Raw genomic sequence first — 17,623 nt, 5'->3', positions numbered from 1 at the left:
CAGCATCCGGGCCCAGACATGGCAAGCTTGCAGGGCTCCAGTGCCCAGGGTGCATGCCAGTTTAAGAATTCCACAGTCTCACCCATGCCAAGAACAACAGGCACGCTGTTCCTCAATTTGTCCCCAGGAAGCCCTACGCCCTTCCCTTCTGGAGGCTGGTCATAGAAAAGTGACTCACAGAATCCCCAGCGGGCCCACCACGTGTGTGCCATCTTTGGCCTCCTTTTCCCAAATAAGTGCCATTTCTCTGATTACTCTTTTACCGTGTCACGCAATCATACTACCACCTATGGGGCCTCGTGGTATTCCTGCCACACCCCCTCGCTATGTTAAAGTGTCCCCTTTCCCTTGACCTACCTCTGCCCAGACACACAACCACTGGGATATGCCCTGGTAATGGGCATCCTAAAGACGAGGCAAAGAAAGTGCAGGAACCCTTAACAGAACACACACACTCACACACACACACACACTCACACACACACTCACACACACGCTTCCCCAGCCAAGAGAGGAGACATTGGCAGGAGACAAGAGCAGGTTTATTAGGGCTTTGGATTCAGGGATGCCTAAGGTCAAAAAAACTCGGCTGGTTCTCGAGGCCCAAGGAGCAGGCCAGGGCAGTGAGAAGTGGTGACTCGGTGCTAAAGCCAATTTTTTTCTCATTTTGGAGTCTCTGCCCCGAGACCTCAGGAGTTGGTTCTGGGAGGGCCTGGGCATACAGAGGGGCTGTCTGGGAGTTTTTGCCAGGATTGGGGAAATTATCTGGGGGCAGGGAGCCTCGAATACACAGCCTTCATTTCAGTAATGACCATTTAATTTGTTCCTTGGCAGACTGAAGAACCTGGGGTGGGGAGGAAGGTTGAGAGAAAGAATTCAGGGGAATGTCAATGCCTTGATATTGTGGGGGGGTGGGGGGGTGGCTGTAGCCCCCCTCCCCTGTGTCCCTGCAACTCCTGGTCACTAGGTGGCAGCAGCTCATCTCTACCTGACTTAAGCAGGGGATAGGGCGCCAGAGGAAAGAGCAGTCCAAACTGGCTGCAGGCAGCTCCCAGCCCAGGCCCAGGCCTGCCCGGCCCTCTGGTTTCTGCATCTGCAGTGGTGGGTGTGGCGACAGGCTCTGTCGTTCCCATTCCATGTCATGCTAGCTCCTGCCCACAGTGCCACGTCCAGGCAGAAACTGGGCCCAGCCTGATGCTGCCTGAGCTCAGACACCTCAGCAAAACTCTAGGTCTGCCCTTGGCTGGCAGCGTGTCCTCCACACCCACCCCAACCCTCTGCTGATGTGGCACAGCTGGCCAGACACAGCCACGGGACACCCGCACCCGGATCATGCGTGCTCACCTGCAGCTGAGGAAACAACCGCAGGCCGGTGCTGACGCAAACCCGTACGAAGGCGCGCACACAGCCCCAACACGGTGGTGACGCCACGTATGCCTCTCCGATCGTCCCTCCTGCCACCCAGCCTCACCCCCTTCTGAAGGTTCATCCCATAATGTGTGTCCCTTCTTCCTGCACAGGCTTCCTTCCTCTCTCAGGGACAGCCTGGCCCTGGGGGGTACTCCTGCTTCTCTTGCCAGAATCCAACTTTCTCCTCGTTTCATCCTCCACTCGCTCCCTGCGACTTTCTTGGTTTTTACTCAAGAATTCCATTAAAAGGGCTATGTCTTCCTTCTTTCTCCCTTTGGAAAAGTAGGAGCTGTGCAATGAGTTTGCCATGCACTGGCTCACCTAGTTCTCATGATAACTCTATGGGGAGTGTCCTGTGATTATGTGAGGCCCAGAGAGGTTGAGAAACTTGCCCTCCGTCACCCAGATTCTAGGTGGCAAAGTGGAACATACACGCCTGTGTCTGCTCTGCGCATGCTCCCTAACCTCTTTGGACCTGAGACTGCCGCAGGGCTGTCTGTATTCCTCCCGGCAGAGTAGGGGAGGCCTGGGAGCCACGAGGAGGGAGAGGCAGGGTGAGCACCAGGGCAGTGCAGACAAGTGGGCAGCACACCTAGGGCTCCACACGGATGCTACACACCCGTCCAGGCCTGGGCCACCACGGCAGGAGGGAGTTAGTGCCGGGGCAGGAAGCTCCATACAACCAGGATTAGTCTGTGCAGAGAGACCTGCGGGCAGACAGACGGAGGTCAAGCAGTCAGCCGGATAAGCAGGAAGTTTGCACAGCTGGGAAACCGCCAGGCCACAGATCCAGGGACCTCCCCCTTGCCCCACATGCACCCCCAGTTAGGACCATGCAGGGGACTGGCAGGGATGGAGTTTTCCACAGCCAGGGGCTAGGTGGCAGGTGAGGAGTAGAGCAAGTTAGATCTTATCACGGGCTCAAGGGTCCCTAAACAATTACAGCTTGGACCTTAACATTGAGGGGTGAGGGTTTGGAGGAAAACTCCTATTTGTTGTCCTTTCTGGGCGAGGGGGAGCATCCGGGCCTGCGCCCCGGGATTGCTTTGGGGAAAAGTGACCCAGCCATCTCCAGGGCGGGCGCTTACCGCAGGGTTTCAGTCTAACGATACCAAGCCAGGAGATGAGGTGGCTGCCAGTAGGGTGTGCGTCAATGATCAATGCCCAGCTCGGCACCACCTCGGAGACTCCAGCAGCCGCCCGTGACTCTCCAACAGACGGCCTGTCTGTCACTGTCTAATCCCTCCCGCACCCTGACTTCTCAGCCCTCACAGCCCCCACTGGGTCCCCCTCGGAGGTGCTGCTCTCCACCCTCTAGCCCAAGGCAGATGTTGGGGGCCTACCTGGGCCACACTCTGCTCAGTCAAGCCGCCGTCATCTGCCTGTGGGGAAGCAGTGGCAGAGGGTGGTCAGGCCAGGGCGGGAGTATTGGGCTTAGAAAGGGAGGTGAAGGGGCGGTGGCGAGGGGTGCAGTGTTATGGGATCTAGCACTGCACCTGGATCGCCCGTGAGTGGAAGCCCTGCACCTTGTCACTTGAAAGCCAGGGCCCCAGAGGCTCTGCCTATGGTGCATGGAGAGTAAGGGAATGAAGGGAATAAAGATGGGAGGGAAGGTTTAATTCAGACAGGAAAGCCACACTAGGCAGGGCCATTCTATCTAGACTGCCACTCCCCAACTTCAAGGCCAAGGCAGCCACCAGTGTCTCTTTGAGAGTTTATTTCCCCAGTCTGTATTTCCCACCAGGGAGGAGGGGGAGCTACTTGGTGATTCTACAGGGGGAGAGGACAGCAGATCTCTTTTACTAACTGACACCCCCAAACTGCTGCTCCCCCAAGTGCATCATCCCAGTGATTGCTTCTGCTAGAGGAGCTTGGGCCCCCCCCTCCCCCTCCCCCCTCCCCAGGCCCTGGCAGCCCCAGCACAGGGAAGACAGGAGCCGGGGAGGATGGGAACGGCAGCCTAGAGGAGGTGAGGGCATGCAGGGCACTCTTACCCTAAAATTCACTTTCTGGATCACTTGCTGAGGGTCGCTCTCCAGAATCACGCTACATGATGAGAAAGAAACCAGGAGGGAAATCAGTGACATGATTCTCCCCTCTGCAGCCTCTCGCTGCTAAGCCTTGTCCCTCAACCACCATATCCTGCAAAATTCCCCCCCAGGGGACCTTCCCCCTGGTATTTCTCAAGGCAGAACTCTCCCTGACCATGGAGATCCCTCAACTCTGATTCTTCTATACTTCAAACCTGCTGGTCAGACACTTGGTCATCACTGGGCAGAAGCTGTGCAATAGAGCGAGTCCAGGCCAGGAAAACTGGGTGTCAAAAGCAGGGGCTGGGACACTCGGAGCTCTTGAAAGTTCACTTCCCCTTCTGGGTCAGGGTTGGATTCAGGAAAGTTCAGAGAAGGAAGGGAGGTGCCTTGGGGTCTCTATCTCATTTCACTAGTATTCTGTGCCTTATGCAAAAGAAATGGGAACTCCCTGGGTCTGTCCTAAGCCCCCCCCCCATTTTGTAATTGTGAGTGCGTGCTTTCCTTAAAGGGTTCCCCCAAATTGTATATACTTCTGGCTCCACAAAACCCGGTCTTATTCCATCTCTCTTGGGTCTCAGCCATTAGCACAAGGCCTTGCAGTAGCAGGAAGTCAACAGGGAGGGAAGGGAGAGGAATTCCATAGTACCCCATCTTCCAGAGCTCCCTGCACCCCGCCCCCCGGGCGTGTGATACAGTGCCATGGAAAGAGCCCAATCTTGAACCATGTGCATGGTTTTAGATCTTGGCCCTGCCGTGTGACCTTGGGCAAGTCACTTGAATCTCTAGCCTCTGTTTCCTCATCTCTAAAATGGATTTAATGATAGAGGTGTGTGGATGTCTTTAAGATAATCAGTTTCTAGCCGAAACCGGTTTGGCTCAGTGGATAGAGCGTTGGCCTGTGGACTGAAAGGTCCCAGGTTCGATTCCGGTCAAGGGCATGTACCTGGGCTGCGGGCACATCCCCAGTGGGAGATGTGCAGGAGGCAGCTGGTCGATGTTTCTCTCTCATCGATATTTCTAACTCTCTATCTCTCTCTCCCTTCCTCTCTGTAAAAAATCAATAAAATATATTTAAAAAAAAAAAAAAGATAATCAGTTTCTATTATCTTTTGCCCCTGAGCGAGGATTTCATTTTCTCCCCAGTTATTTCCCTCAATGGAAATTCACTAACCCACCCTTCTCATAAGGACACCCAGCTTCCCAAGAATAGCACACCAACAGCAGATGACATTTATTGAAGGAGAACCATGAGCTTGACTGGCATCACCTTATTTAATCCCCATACCCTATGAGGTCGTTTCTTTATCATCCCCATTTGAAAGATAGGAAAGGTGAGGCTCCGGGAGAATCAGTAACTGGCCCAGTCACATATCTAGGCAAGGTTGGAACGGAGCTCTGAGAGTGGGAGGTGTGGAGGCAACAGGGCTCCGCCGGAATGAAGTCCTTCGAGGGAGGGGCAAGTGTCTGCTGCCTGCTTTTCCTGGGCTCTGAAGAGCAAACCATTTCACCCAAACCCTGCCTATCCAACAGTCAGCCACAGCTGGGCATCAAATTCCTTTCTTGTTTGCTTGACTTAGACTAACACTGACCTCAACCTCTGTCCTCATGAGTGGGGTGGGGGGATGAGATCACTGGGAATATGCTGGGGAAAGGAGGGAGAAGGTGGCCTGAGGAGCCAACAGTGTGCTGGGTACAATCTAGAGCGGATGATCTCCAAAGGCACCCCCCACCATGAGTGTCCCTGGCCACCCCCTCCTCACCCGCCGTCCACAATCTCGTCCAGCACCAAGAAGGCTCCATCCATGTTATCCATCAGCCAGCGCTTCTCCACGTTCTTCCTGAGGGAGATACAGCTCCTGAGCTTCCCCGTGGCCAGGAGGAACCAGGTCCCTGCCGGGGTGAGACAGACCCCCCTCTCCATCCATACCCCACCACACGCCCAACAAGCACTGGGAAGGACAATGTCAAGGGCAGCGAGGGCATCGCCTGTGCAAGGGATTCCCGAGCAGAGGACAGGCCTGCTGCTTAAACCCTCCTGGCCCAACCTCCTACACGTGGGGCATTGATTCTGTGCCCACCATGGCACCCCTGGTGCATTTCATGCCTAGTTTAGATGCTATAGCTCTACTATACTTAACTGTGTTGACTAGGGAATGCATGTATTTTTGGATTATCCTACTTTGGTTTCCTAAGGTCATGCCCACTGGAATAGATACTGGATAACTGAATTGGGGTCCGGTGAAAACCACCTTGAGCCTCAAGTCAGAAAACCTGAGTTTGAGTCTCTGCTGTGATATACACCATTTGTAACCTCAGGCAAATCATTTCGCTTTTCTAGACCTCATTTTCTGGCCATACCTTCCTATTGGCCTGCTCCGGGTGATACCATGTGGCTAGGTAAAGGGCAGAGGTCTGGAGGAGGACGCTCCAGCTCCAGTCTTAGTCTGGTAGGGACGTCAGGACAGAAGCATGGAGGAAGGGCCCTGTCTTTGTGATGTATCAAGGCCTGGGGGATGGGGCCTCGAAGGGCCGAGGATGTCACTCACCTTAACACGTGGTTCAGGGACTCAAACAGGCAGGTGAGAACAGACATGAGCATCAGCTGAGGTTGGGCAGATACGGGAGGAGGGAAACGAGAGAGCTTGAGATTGGGAAGGCCGAACAAAGACCTCAGCATCTACCTGTGTGGGAAACTGTCCCTTTCCAGATCGACAAGGCTGGAGACTGCCTGCAGCTTGACCTTGGAGCAGGGTTGGGAAGCACTAGGGTGGGACGCTGAGTATCCTTTTCTATGGTGTTCAAAACAAGAAGCAAAAGCTCCTGCAGAGAACTTCACTTCTGGTCCCTAAGGAACCTGAGGGGCATAATGGGTATACCTCGTCCCAGAGAGAACCATTCTGGCTGCTCACCGACCCCCAGAGTTTAGAAGGAAGGGTACCCAGCTTCTACCCCAGACCCCAAGCCATCCCCCCACAGACAGACCCTCCTTGTCACCCCAGCCTCCTGAATTCACCTCATTCTCCTGGGATGAGCCCACCACGTACAGGAAGAGGTCGATGCTGCTCTTGTAGACGATGGTCATGCCCCCGAAAAACGCAATCTCACCTAGAAGTAGAGGAGACTTTCCGTCCTGGCCACCGCTGCCTGGCCCCTCCTCCCCATCTCCAGCTCTGCTCTTCTCCCCGTATTTCATTCCTCCCTTTCTAAGGAAGCCTTGGCAAGGCTAGCACTAGGGACACTGCCATTAGGCTACTCCGTGTCCTTCCCTCCACCCCCTATTTCTAGTGATTGCCTCCTTCTGAGGAGTCAGCAAACCCAGTTCAAGGTCGACCTTGCACCCCCGCTCCCACCATGTGCAACGGACCAGTCCCAGGCTGGTAGGGGGCCCACAACTCAGTTGGCCACTTCCCCTGAGAGCGAGGTCTAGGTGTGCAGGCGGCGGGCGGTTTGAGAGGGATGGTGTGTGTGTGTGTGAAGGTTCCCCAGACGTAGAGATGAACAGCTGGGAAGGAGAGGAAAACAGAACCTCTGAAGAAAAGGAAACGGCCTGTGGGTGTGCAGGCCCGACGGGGACAGATGTGTCCAGATGGAGAGGACAGGGCGTATCTGAGAGTTCTGGATGAGGAAGAGGAGGGTACTTACTATCAGTCCGGTAGGTCTTATTGAAGACATTTTTCTCGAAGGCCATCTGCTCCTTCATAGAGGGGAATGTGTCATCATAATACTGTGAGAAAGGGGAGGAGAAGGGGCGATAGCCATTCCACAGAGCCTGGCTCCTCCGTGGATGGGTGGCAGGGAATGGTGGGGGCTGGCCAAGTGCCCCCTCTCTTCTTTATTGCCCCCTAGGCCTGACTGCTCACTGTTTCCCTATAGACACAAATTCTAAGCAAAGAATAATAAAAAGTAGAGAAGTTTTCAGGCCTTTTTTTTTTGGAGTCCTCTCCTGATTCTTGGAGGCTTTTGCATGTTGAGCAGATGTGCGGTGTGCTGAGGATTGGGGTGATCACCAAGTCATGCTGTTTCTACACGGACCTGAGTCTACAGGAAAGAGCCCGGGGTCCTTCTTCACCACAATAATAATCATAACTACTTTATTACCCCCATTGCACTGATGGGGAAACTGAGGTGAAGAAGTCAGGTAACTTCTCACAGTTGTAGGAGCAGAACTGGGATTCAACACCAAGGATGGTTTGACTTCAGGCAGAGTTATGAAGACAAACTATCTGAGGAAAAATCCCCAGTGCACATCGCACAATGGGTACTTAAGTCAATGCTGTTGTGTCTGGGTTTGGTGAGCCTCTCTCTCAGACTGTTTCTTAACCTGAACATGAATGTGTCCTGCTGGGATGAGGTCCTAAAACCTTTGACGTTGCTGATTCACCTCTGACCATCTGCTGGGGCAAGGTCTGGTGAGCTCAGCTCTCAATTTTCTGAATGTGGATTATGCCCCTTAGTACCCCAATGGCAGGCAAATTAGTAGTCTCCCTGCTGGCCACTGAAGGTGTGAAGGCAAACAAGCAAATCTATAAATTATTTCATAGCTAGTGTAGATACCATATCCCTACTATAGTTAGTTGTGTTGAGGTAGACATTTATTTTTGGACTAGAGGCCCGGTGCACAAAATTTGTGCACTGGAAGGGGGGGTCCCTCAGCCCAGCCTGCGCCCTCTCTCAGTCCGGGATCCCTCATTCTTTACCGCCTGCCTGCTCCCTGCTCCTTACTGCTGCTGCTGCCACAGAGGCAGGAGAGGCTCCCGCCACTGCCACTGTGCTCACCAGCCATGAGCCCGGCTTCTGGCTGAGCGGGGCTCCCCTTATGGGAGCACACTGACCACCAGGGGGCAGCTCCTGTGTTGAGCGTCTGCCCCTTGGTGGTCAGTGTGCATCATAGCAACCGGTTGTTCTGGTCCTTCTGGTTGTTCTGCCATAAGGGTGGCTTAGGCTTTTTTTATGTAGATTATCCTAGGCCATGTTTACTGGGATAGATACCGGATAACTGATTAGTTTGTGCAGGGAAAGCCACCCTTCTGAGCTCCAAGCCAGAATACTTGAGTTCAGATCGCTGCTCTGATATTAACCCTTGTGACTGCAGGCAACTCATTTAGCTTCTCTAGACCAGGCCGAATTTTCTTCATTTGTGAAAGAGCTGGATTTTGTGCTCTCTCATCCTGCCTGGTTCTAAATTCTTAGACTCCTCAGACCAAATCCTCAGTGTTTACTAAGCTGTAGAAGAAAAGCGGAGGTTGCTTGTTTAGAATTTGGGGACTCGGACTCCTGCGTCCCAGGCTCAACACTCCACTGACCCCTGAGGAGGTCCCTTCCGCGCCCAGGGTCCAGCTGGCTAATGGGAAGGATGACCAGAAGACATTTCGGGGGACATGATTAGAAACGGGGGTCAGCGGTCTGACAGGGCACGAGGTTGGGCAGAGTGACCTTTGCAGGGTCTAAGCTGAGCTGCTCTGAGTCACAGAACCCACAGTGGGTCTCTCCTGAGGCAGCTGCGTGGGGACTTTGGTTTTGGGGACAGAAGTACAGTCTTCAGGGGCCCTCGGGTGAGGGTGGGAGGTTACCTTGGCCAGCAGGCGGCGTCCGTCACTATCTAGGATGAAAACAGCCTTGATGGTGTAGAGGGAAGGTTCCTGCAACTGACACGGGGTCGGGGTGAGGGGAGCTCCGTCGGCCCCTGACTCAAGGCAGGTGCCCTGTCCTTGGTTTTTCGGGCCCCAGGAGTCCATGCTCAGGCTCCAGGGACCCGCGCCTAAAAGGTCCAGAGCCGGTTCTGGCCCAGTCCTGTCCCTCGGGGCCCACTCCGGGCCTGCTCCACTCCCAGGCGGATGTCCCACTGCAGGCCCCTGGCGGGCGCTCTGCACAGTGTGCGGAAGGTCCGCCCGGGCCCAAGTTCTGTCATGCACTGACTGCTCCAGAGCCCGAGTCGGAGTGTATCACAGAACCTGGGCCGGGGGGACAGCGGTGCCTCCTCCTTCCAGCTGACCTCGGGTCGAGGCTGGACCCCCTCTGAGCGCGCCCCTGCCTCCCCCGCGCGGATGGGCTCCGGAGCGCACCGTCCGCCCGCCGGCCCTGGGCGCTCGAGTCCGGGGCGGCCCCGCCACTCCCTCCCCTCCCTGCAGACCCTCCACCCCCCCCCCCCCCACAAGCCGTCCCCCTCGCTGCTCCAAGTGGATCCAGAACTTCGGCCCCACGCGGACTCGGGACAGGCCTCCCCGGGAGTCCGCGCCCGCGCCCGCAGGAACTTTCCTCGCCGCCCGGCCCGGCCCCCTCCCTGGGCGGCTCGGGGGTGGCACCAAGTTCCCGGCGCCGGGCGTGCAAGTTGTGAGTGAGATGCCCCCCCCCCTCCCCACCTGGGCCCCAACTCCCGCCGCCCCGGACCCCGGCGCCCGCCCGCCTGCTCCATACCCGCGACCCCCGCGGGCTCCCCGGCCGGGGCGGGCGGCGCTGGGGCCCCGGTCTGGGCGGCCGCGGCCCCCTCCCCCGGGTGCGGACGTGGCCAGGCCTCGGGCCGCTGCATTCCGCTCGCCGCCGCGCGCTGACAGCGCCTCCCGCCGCCCCGCCCCGCGGCCGCCGCCCGCCGCCCGCCCCTGCCCGGCTCCGCGCCCGCCTCTCCCCTTCCCTGCGGCCCTGCCCTGCCCCGTGCCCTCCCCGCTGTCCCTTCCCGCCCGCTCCTCCCTGCGCCCCACACCCCGCGCCCCTTTCCCCATCCCCTTTCTTTCTCTCCTGAAAGTCCGGAGCCCGTCCTGCTTGCCCCGGACCAGCCCAGCCCCCTGCCTGTCCCCTCCTTTCTGGGCTGCGGGTTTGGTTTGCGCAGGCTAAACGGGGAGGGCGGGGGGGGGGCAGCAGAAAACACAGGCAAAGTCCAGTTTTGTCTCTTAACTACGGGTAAGTACCACGCGGACAAATACGATCGGGCCTCGGGGACAAGTTACAGCAGCGGGAGCCGATGGGGACGGCTCTGGGGAGACCCTCTGCGCCGAACAGGCCCGCCCACTCCCGCCTCCTCCCAGGGAGCCGTGGCCCCAGGCCCCGCGTAGGTCCCCCAAGACACAGACAGCAAATCTGAAGCAAGACAGACGCCCCGCAGCACAAATGCTCCACAGTGGCACCGGGCTTTGCCATGCTTTAGCTTCTTTGGTGTAAGTACACCAGATGGCCAGCTTCCCTTCAGGCTCCCCAAGGCCAGGGGGAAGGTCCCACTAGGAGTCAACAGGACTTACCCATTTACCCACAAAACCCTCAGGCATATACTTTACACTTAAGCACTTTCACATACGTTACCCATATAACCCACCCCTGACGCAGGTGTTATCACCCCCATTTTAAGGAAGGGAGACTCAGACCTTTTCAAGATCTTTTCTTTTTTTAAAATCTAGTTTTATTGAGCCCAGCCCACGTGGTTCAGTGGTTGAACTCTGACCTATGAACCAGGAGGTTACGGTTAGATTCCGGTGCCCAGGTCGTAGGCTCCATCCCCAGTGTGGGGTGCAGGAGGCGGCCGATCAATGATTCACTCTCATCATTGATGTTTCTATCTCTCTCTTCCTCTTTGAAATCAATAAAAAAAAATTAAAAATATATTTTTTATTGTTTCTTTGCAAGACAGATAATAAATAGATACGATGTGAGTTGCTGATAAATGCTACAAAGAATAACAGAGCAGGACTAGGGAGGGGTCAGGAATGTAAGGGATTGGTGGGAGCAGGGTGGAGTGCCATTTTCCTTAGTGTCACTGGGGAAAGCCTTCAAGAAGGTGACATTTGAAGAAAGAGCTGAAGGAGGTGACAGAGTAAGCCATGCAAACATCTGACGAAAGCATCTACTGAACCTCTTTTTATGATGACTAGAAGGCATACCTGAACCTTCCTTGCAGGCTTATAATAGTGAACATTAACCAACACTGGTACAATTGGTACAATTTGGGGGTGAGGCGGGGGTTGGGGGGGGGGGGCAGCAGTATTTTATTTGGCTTCCAGATGACCAGAAATTATGTCCATGATCATGCCAGCTTGGTGTGTTATAAAAAAAAATATCGACTTGATTATTTTGATCCCTTAATATTTCTGTGAGCTAGTCCACTTAGGGAGCTGGTGTGGCTCCATGGGGAGAGGTGGGAGAGGAGTTAGAGGAGGACTGGATAAGAAGGTACTAGAGCCCTGGCTGGTTTGGCTCAGTGGATAGAGCATCGGCCTGCGGACTGAAGGGTCCCAGGTTCGATTCCAGTCAAGGGCATGTACCTTGGTTGTGGGCACATCCCCAGTGGGGGGCGGTGTGCAGGAGGCAGCTGATTGATGTTTCTCTCTCATCGATGTTTCTGACTCTCTATCCCTGTCCCTTCCTCTCTGTAAAAAATCAATAAAATATATATATTTTAAAAAGGTGCTAGAGAGAGGCACAGGGGCTGGCATAAAGAGAAGGCCAGGAGAGGAAGCTTGAGGACCATAAAATCCTTATCACCACCACCACCTTGGCTGCTCTTTTTTAATCCCCAGGATGCTATGGTGAATAAATTCAGAGCCTTCAAGTTGAAGTTTTCAAGGAAGAGATTCTCCTCATTGATTCTCCTCCTCAGGGCCCCAGCCTAGGGTGCCCCTTTAATGAGATTCTATGTAAAAATATAAGCTCAGAGTGCACAGTGCCGGGCCAGTGTCTCCCACAGAGCATCGCCTCAAGAGGACCTCACAGTGTAAGCCTGGCAGCACCCGAGAAGCGGCCAAGTGCAGCAGAAAAGCCTCCCCAGAATGAGGAAGCCAGAGCTGGGTTCAAAAACAACACAGCTTTGCCCAGCCCGTGTGACTCGGTTGAGTGTTGGCTCAAGCACCAGGAGGTCACTGGTTCAATTCCCTGTCAGGGCACATTCCCAGTAGGGGGTATGCAGGAGGCAGCTTACCAGTGTTTCTCTCTCACATCAATGTTTCGCTCTCTCTCTCTTCCTCTCACTAAAATAAATAAAACCATATATATGTACTTTCTTTTTTTAAATTCTCATCGGAGGATATTTTTTCCATTGATTTTTAGATAGAGTGGAGGGGAGGGAGGGGGGAGGAGTAGGAGAGAGAGAGAGACATCAATTGGCTGCCTCCCGCTCTCGGAGCATGGGATTGAACCAGAGACCCTTTAGTCCAAGGGCCGACACTCTAACCACTGAGCAACCCCTGCCAGAGCTAACCCTATTAACAACAACAACAACAACAACAACACAGCCTTTATGTTTCCCTGCTCTCTGCTCCCTTCAGGGTGGGTGTGCTGGGGGTGGGGGCGTTTGCATCTCTAACCAGCATCTGTGGAGCAGCTGGACTCAGAATTGGTCCTGAAAACACACACACACACACACACACACACACACATCCCCTGGAATCTCCAAGAGGCAAGTGATTCAAATGGGTTCCCCTCTGGACCTTGGTATGTCTTGGAGGTGAGTCCATTCTGTTTCCTCTGACGCAGCCTGCTGCTGCCACATTTCTGTGTTGTCTGTCCTAGGATTTTGGCATCTGTTCTTGTGTGACAAGAAGCAACAGCTCCCTTGGGTAGCAGCTCTATCTTTCCTGCTATAATGTCAAGAGGGGGAGGTGTGTGTGGAATGTGAGGCATGGGTGTGTGTGCTCGCGGTGTTCTGCAGAGAGAAAATGAAAGCTTCCATGCTGTGTGCAGGCTGGTTTCCAGTTGACCACCCTACGCACAGCTCTCATATCTTCAACGTCTTTGGCTTTCTCTGGGAGAATAAGGTTGTAGGGTGGGCAGGGACCTAACGATCAGCTTTATGCCCGAGTGACTTTATCCGTAGGATCTGATTTTTTTAAAACCCAAACCTCTTCCCTCCCTTGATTTTTAGAGAGAGGAAGGGAGAGAGAGAGAGAGAGAGACAGAGCATCGGTGTAAGAGAGGAACATCGACGGGTCCCCTCCTGTACCCACCGGGACTGGGAATTGAACGCAAAACCTTTTGGCGTATGGGCTGATGCTCTAACCAACCCAGCCCCCTAGCCAGGGCACATAATTCTGATTTTTAGACTTTGAATGTGTATACTGTTATTTCCACTTAGCTCAGGAGGCCTCAACTCCTAAGTGGCAGAGCCATAGTTTTGAACCCAGCTCTGAGTCCAAAACACTCTTACAATAGGGCCTCCCTGATGGTGACGTGCCCCACGGAGCGCTATATATACAAAGAAAATTACCCAGCATTGTTAGGGACAACGCGGGGAGGACTTACAGGGCTCAGCTTCCTCAAATGTTATACCAAGACATGAATGAACAATGAGGTGCTTTCGCTGGCTAGCTAGGTCAAGGAAGAGAGCATTTGGGGATGGAGATATACTACATCCTTTTTTAGGCAGTGATTCTAGTGGGTGCGCATGCATTATCACTGTTGTCCTTTTTGTAAATCCTCACCTAAGGTATGTTTTTATTGATTTTGGAGAGCGGGAGAGAGAGAGAGACATTGATGTGAGAGAAACATCGATTAGTTTTCTCCCGTCTTTGCCCCGACAGGGGAATAAACCCGAACCCACAACCTTTCAGTGATGGGGCGATACTCTAACCAACTGAGCCACCCGGCCAGGGCCACTGTTGTCCTTTCTTACCCAGCTTGGGTGCTTACTCCAAGCTAGTGGTGCTCTGGCTGCGCAGAAGAATCACCAGACGAGCTTTCACAAATCTCTGATGCCCAGGGCTGCTCTGGGGGACTGGTTGGCGGTAGGACCCGGGCATTGATGTTTTTGTTTTGTTAATCCTCCCCCGAGGTTTTTTTTCCCGTTGATTTTTATTTTTTTAAAAATATATTTTTATTGATTTTAGAGAGGAAGGGAGAGGGAGAGGGAGAGAGGGAGAGCGAGATAGAAACATCAATGATGAGAGAGAATCATTGATTGGCTGCCTCCTGCACGCCCCCTACTGGGGATCAAGCCCACAACCCAGCACGTGCCTTTGGCCTGAATGGAACCGGGGCCCTTCAGTTCGCAAGCCAATGCTCTATCCACTGAGCCAAACCAGCTAGGTCTTCCCGTTGATTTTTAAAGAGAGTGGAAGGAGGGAGGGAGGGGGAGAGAGAGGGGGAGAGAGAGAGCGCAAAAGAGAGACACTGATGTGAGAGAGACACACCGTTTGCTTCTCGCACATGCCCCGACCAGGGAGCAAACCAGGTAAATGCCCCGACTGGGGACTGAACCGGAGATCCTTCAGAGCTCAGGCCAACACTAACCACTGAATACGCCGGCTAGGGCTGGGCATTGACAGCTTTTACAAGCCCCCCAGGCGATGCTAGGGTGAAGAAGCAATCTCCCAAGACAGGTGTGATGGGTGCACAGCGAGGCTTTACCTATTTTGGTGGTTTAATGGCAACAAGCTTGCTAATGATGTTTACCAAGTAAGAAAGGCGCCAGATGTCTGGATTAGCTGGAAAACTAATTGATTTCCTTGCAAAACACGATACCATTTAGTATCGACAGAATGTAATCCTAGAACCTCAGAAGGGTGTAAGGAAATCGTAGGCAGGCATCTAATCCATCGCTCTGGACTAGATGGAAGTTGGAAATTGAGAAATATTTATATAGATTAGCAAACTTGGTGTTTTTTTGTGTGTGTGTTTTTTAGAGAGAGTGGAGGGGGAGAGACAGAGAGACACATCGATTGGTTGCCTCCCACACGGGGATCGAGCCTGCAACCAAGGTATGTGCCCTTGACCAGAATCAAACTCGGGGACCCTTCAGTCTGCGGGCTCTCTCCACTGAGCCAAACTGGCTAGGGCTAAAAACATTTTTAAAGAAAGGAAAAAATAATGGGCAACCCGAAGAGCAGAAAGACTGCATTTCTCCTTAGGGAGAAAGGCAATTCCTGCTATTCCAGAACAATCCAAGCCCCGGCATTCCACCTTCCCCCACCCCCCCTCTCCGGGGGTTTCCTGGCAGGTGTCATTCCTGCAGGATGACGGGACGATGGCTGTGCCTGCTGGTGGCAGCAACAACTTTTCCGATAGAGGAAGCTGGGTCAACAGAGATGACCAGGACGAGAGGGGATTTCATAGATACCCGTCTCTCTTTATGGCCCCAAATCCCTGTGTATTAGGACTAAGCCTCTCCCTGGCTTCCTGCAGCCTTCTCTTCTCTCCGCAGGCGGCAGGCGCAAGGCTTGGCTTTAGCGGAGGCTCCCAGCCTCTCCCTCGGGGAGAAAGCGCATGTGCTCACTTTTTCCAGTGGTCTTTTCGGTCTGATTTAATAGGTATATCAGGATTGATGACACATCCGCATGGCATCTTTCTTTTGCTTCTTGAGTAAATGTCCTATTAACAGCTGTCCCAGGCAAGGGGATGGGGTTGTCGGGGGAAGGGAGGAGGGTAGCTTCCTGGGAGAAGGACACACCCTGGATTTTTCAAGGTTAATCAGTGGGTCCATGGAAGGTTTGCACCTGCTCAGACTTGATCTGGAACTCTAGACAAGCGTGGAAGACAGTCTTTCGATCTCTGCTCCCTCCCGTGGAGTATTAAATATCCTGGGTGCCCACACCCCGACAGGCCTGATGGCTTGCCGCTGACATTGTCTCTACAGCTATATAGTATTCTCCTCAGTCCTTGCAACGGGCCAGCAATTCTTTGTCTTTCCTGTTCTCTTCCCACCTTTGGGTAATTGCTAAGCAGTAAACTTTTTCTAACCACCAATAGTAGTTCCTTTAACCTAACAACACAGTTCATAATCCCTCTCTCTCCCCTGTACATTCAAGTAATTTTATACACCTTTCAACACAGTACTTGAAGTTGGAAGGCAAAAGAACATGAATAGGATTGTAGGCAAAAACAAAAGACCACTCCACCCCTCCTCTTAAGAATTAACATAGAGGCCCCCCCCCCCCCCCCCCCCCCCCCCCCCCCCCCCCCGCCGCCCGCCACTTCTCTCAGTGTCAGCCACTCCCTCCACACCCAGGACCCCAGAGAAGAGAGAAAGGAAAGGAGAGGATGGGTAAAAGTGCCACCTCAAGAAACTGAGTCATTAAAGAGTGACCAAATGAATTTCGGCTTTCAAAGTTAATGTGACAGTATCACATCTCCCCAGTGTGGGCTTCCCACCAATAGCTGCCATTTCATTTCAGTGAATATTTCTTATGTATTTGATTTCGTGTTAGTTATATATCTACCACATGGCTTCATTTCTTGTCCTAGGCACCTAGTACTGTGCTATACAGCTTAAAAGAGACTTGGGAAATACAAATGGACTTTTCCAGTACTCCCCATAAAAGACTGCCCAGTTTTTAAAAATTCTCACCCAAGGGTATGTCCATTGATTTTAGAGAAAGGAAGGGGGAGAGAAACATCAATGTGAGAGAAAGCTATCTATTGGTCACCTCCTGTAAGCATCCAAATCAGGGGGATTGGACCCGAAACCCAGGTATGTGCCCTGACTGGGAATAAAACCCAGGACTATTTGGTATATGGGACAGTGCTTCCAACCAACTGAGCCACATGGCCAGGAAGGGTTTGTTGCTTGTTGTTTCTTTTGTTTTTGTTTTTTTTTAACTGTGTCAGTGTTTAAAATCTATAATAAAAAAAGCGTAATATGCTAATTAGACCAGATGGCCGAACGACCTTCCGGATAACCTTCCAGACGAAGCCGGGGCTGCAAGGGCCGCAGCTGCGAGGGCCAAGCCCCTTGCACGAATTTCTGGCCTCTAGTGGTTCTATATTTGCTGTGTCAAACAAAGGACCACACTTAGTGTGAAGCCTCTTGTTCTACCTTCTCAAAATAGTATTTAGCCCTATAACGTTAGTCTAGCCTTGACATCTTTTAGTTCTATTTTTAAAGTATTTCTTCTCACCCCCCTTAGTATGTTCTTAGAATTAATGATCACACCTCCTTTCTTATCCATTAGTATTAACCTTCATGGTCTTATTAATTCAGGGGCTGGTCTCTGATTTCCTTGGCAATATGCCATCTCCTTCAAAACCCATCTCCTTCAAGTATTAATTTCTGCTTTTAACACAAACTTCTAATGACAGGCTTGCCTGCTTGAGCTCCTTTAATTATTCAGTAGGTATTTATTGTCTACTAAGCACCAGGCACTGTTCTAGGTTTTGAAGACTCAACAGTTAATGCTCAAAATTCTAGTCCTCATGGAGTTTATATTGTAGCATTTACCAGAGACACGTAGTAAAAAGAACTAAAAGATGTGCTCTTTGTTTTTTTTAAA

General features: G+C 52.9%; 1 protein-coding gene across 4 annotated transcripts; it reads right to left on the bottom strand.

The window, feature by feature from the left end:
* Nucleotides 1-524: 524 nt before the first annotated feature.
* On the bottom strand, nt 525-9,997 carry COPZ2 (COPI coat complex subunit zeta 2). 4 transcript variants are annotated; one of them, XM_070393747.1, is made up of 10 exons: nt 9,865-9,997; nt 9,196-9,201; nt 9,014-9,088; nt 7,086-7,167; nt 6,457-6,548; nt 5,990-6,045; nt 5,204-5,281; nt 3,405-3,456; nt 2,754-2,792; nt 525-844 (listed from the first exon to the last, which is right to left on the bottom strand). In XM_070393747.1, the coding sequence occupies exons 1-10, from the start codon at nt 9,967-9,969 to the stop codon at nt 797-799; spliced, it is 633 nt and encodes a 210-aa protein (XP_070249848.1). In that variant the 5' UTR covers nt 9,970-9,997; the 3' UTR covers nt 525-796. The 4 variants fall into 4 exon arrangements, 3 of the variants coding, with proteins under 3 accessions (XP_070249848.1, XP_070249845.1, XP_070249847.1); XR_011468386.1 differs by lacking the exon at nt 9,865-9,997 and adding an exon at nt 2,003-2,117 and having other exon boundaries at nt 9,014-9,278; XM_070393744.1 differs by lacking the exon at nt 9,865-9,997 and adding an exon at nt 2,030-2,117 and having other exon boundaries at nt 9,014-9,280.
* Between the last annotated feature and the right edge of the window lie 7,626 nt (nt 9,998-17,623).

Source organism: Myotis yumanensis, unplaced genomic scaffold (assembly GCF_028538775.1).
Source record: "Myotis yumanensis isolate MYYU_CA2020_CCGP unplaced genomic scaffold, mMyoYum1.0.hap1 SCAF_16, whole genome shotgun sequence".
NCBI lineage: Eukaryota > Metazoa > Chordata > Mammalia > Chiroptera > Vespertilionidae > Myotis > Myotis yumanensis.
The sequence above is the reverse complement of the archived record's forward strand: the minus strand, read 5'-3'. Positions and strand labels throughout refer to the sequence as shown.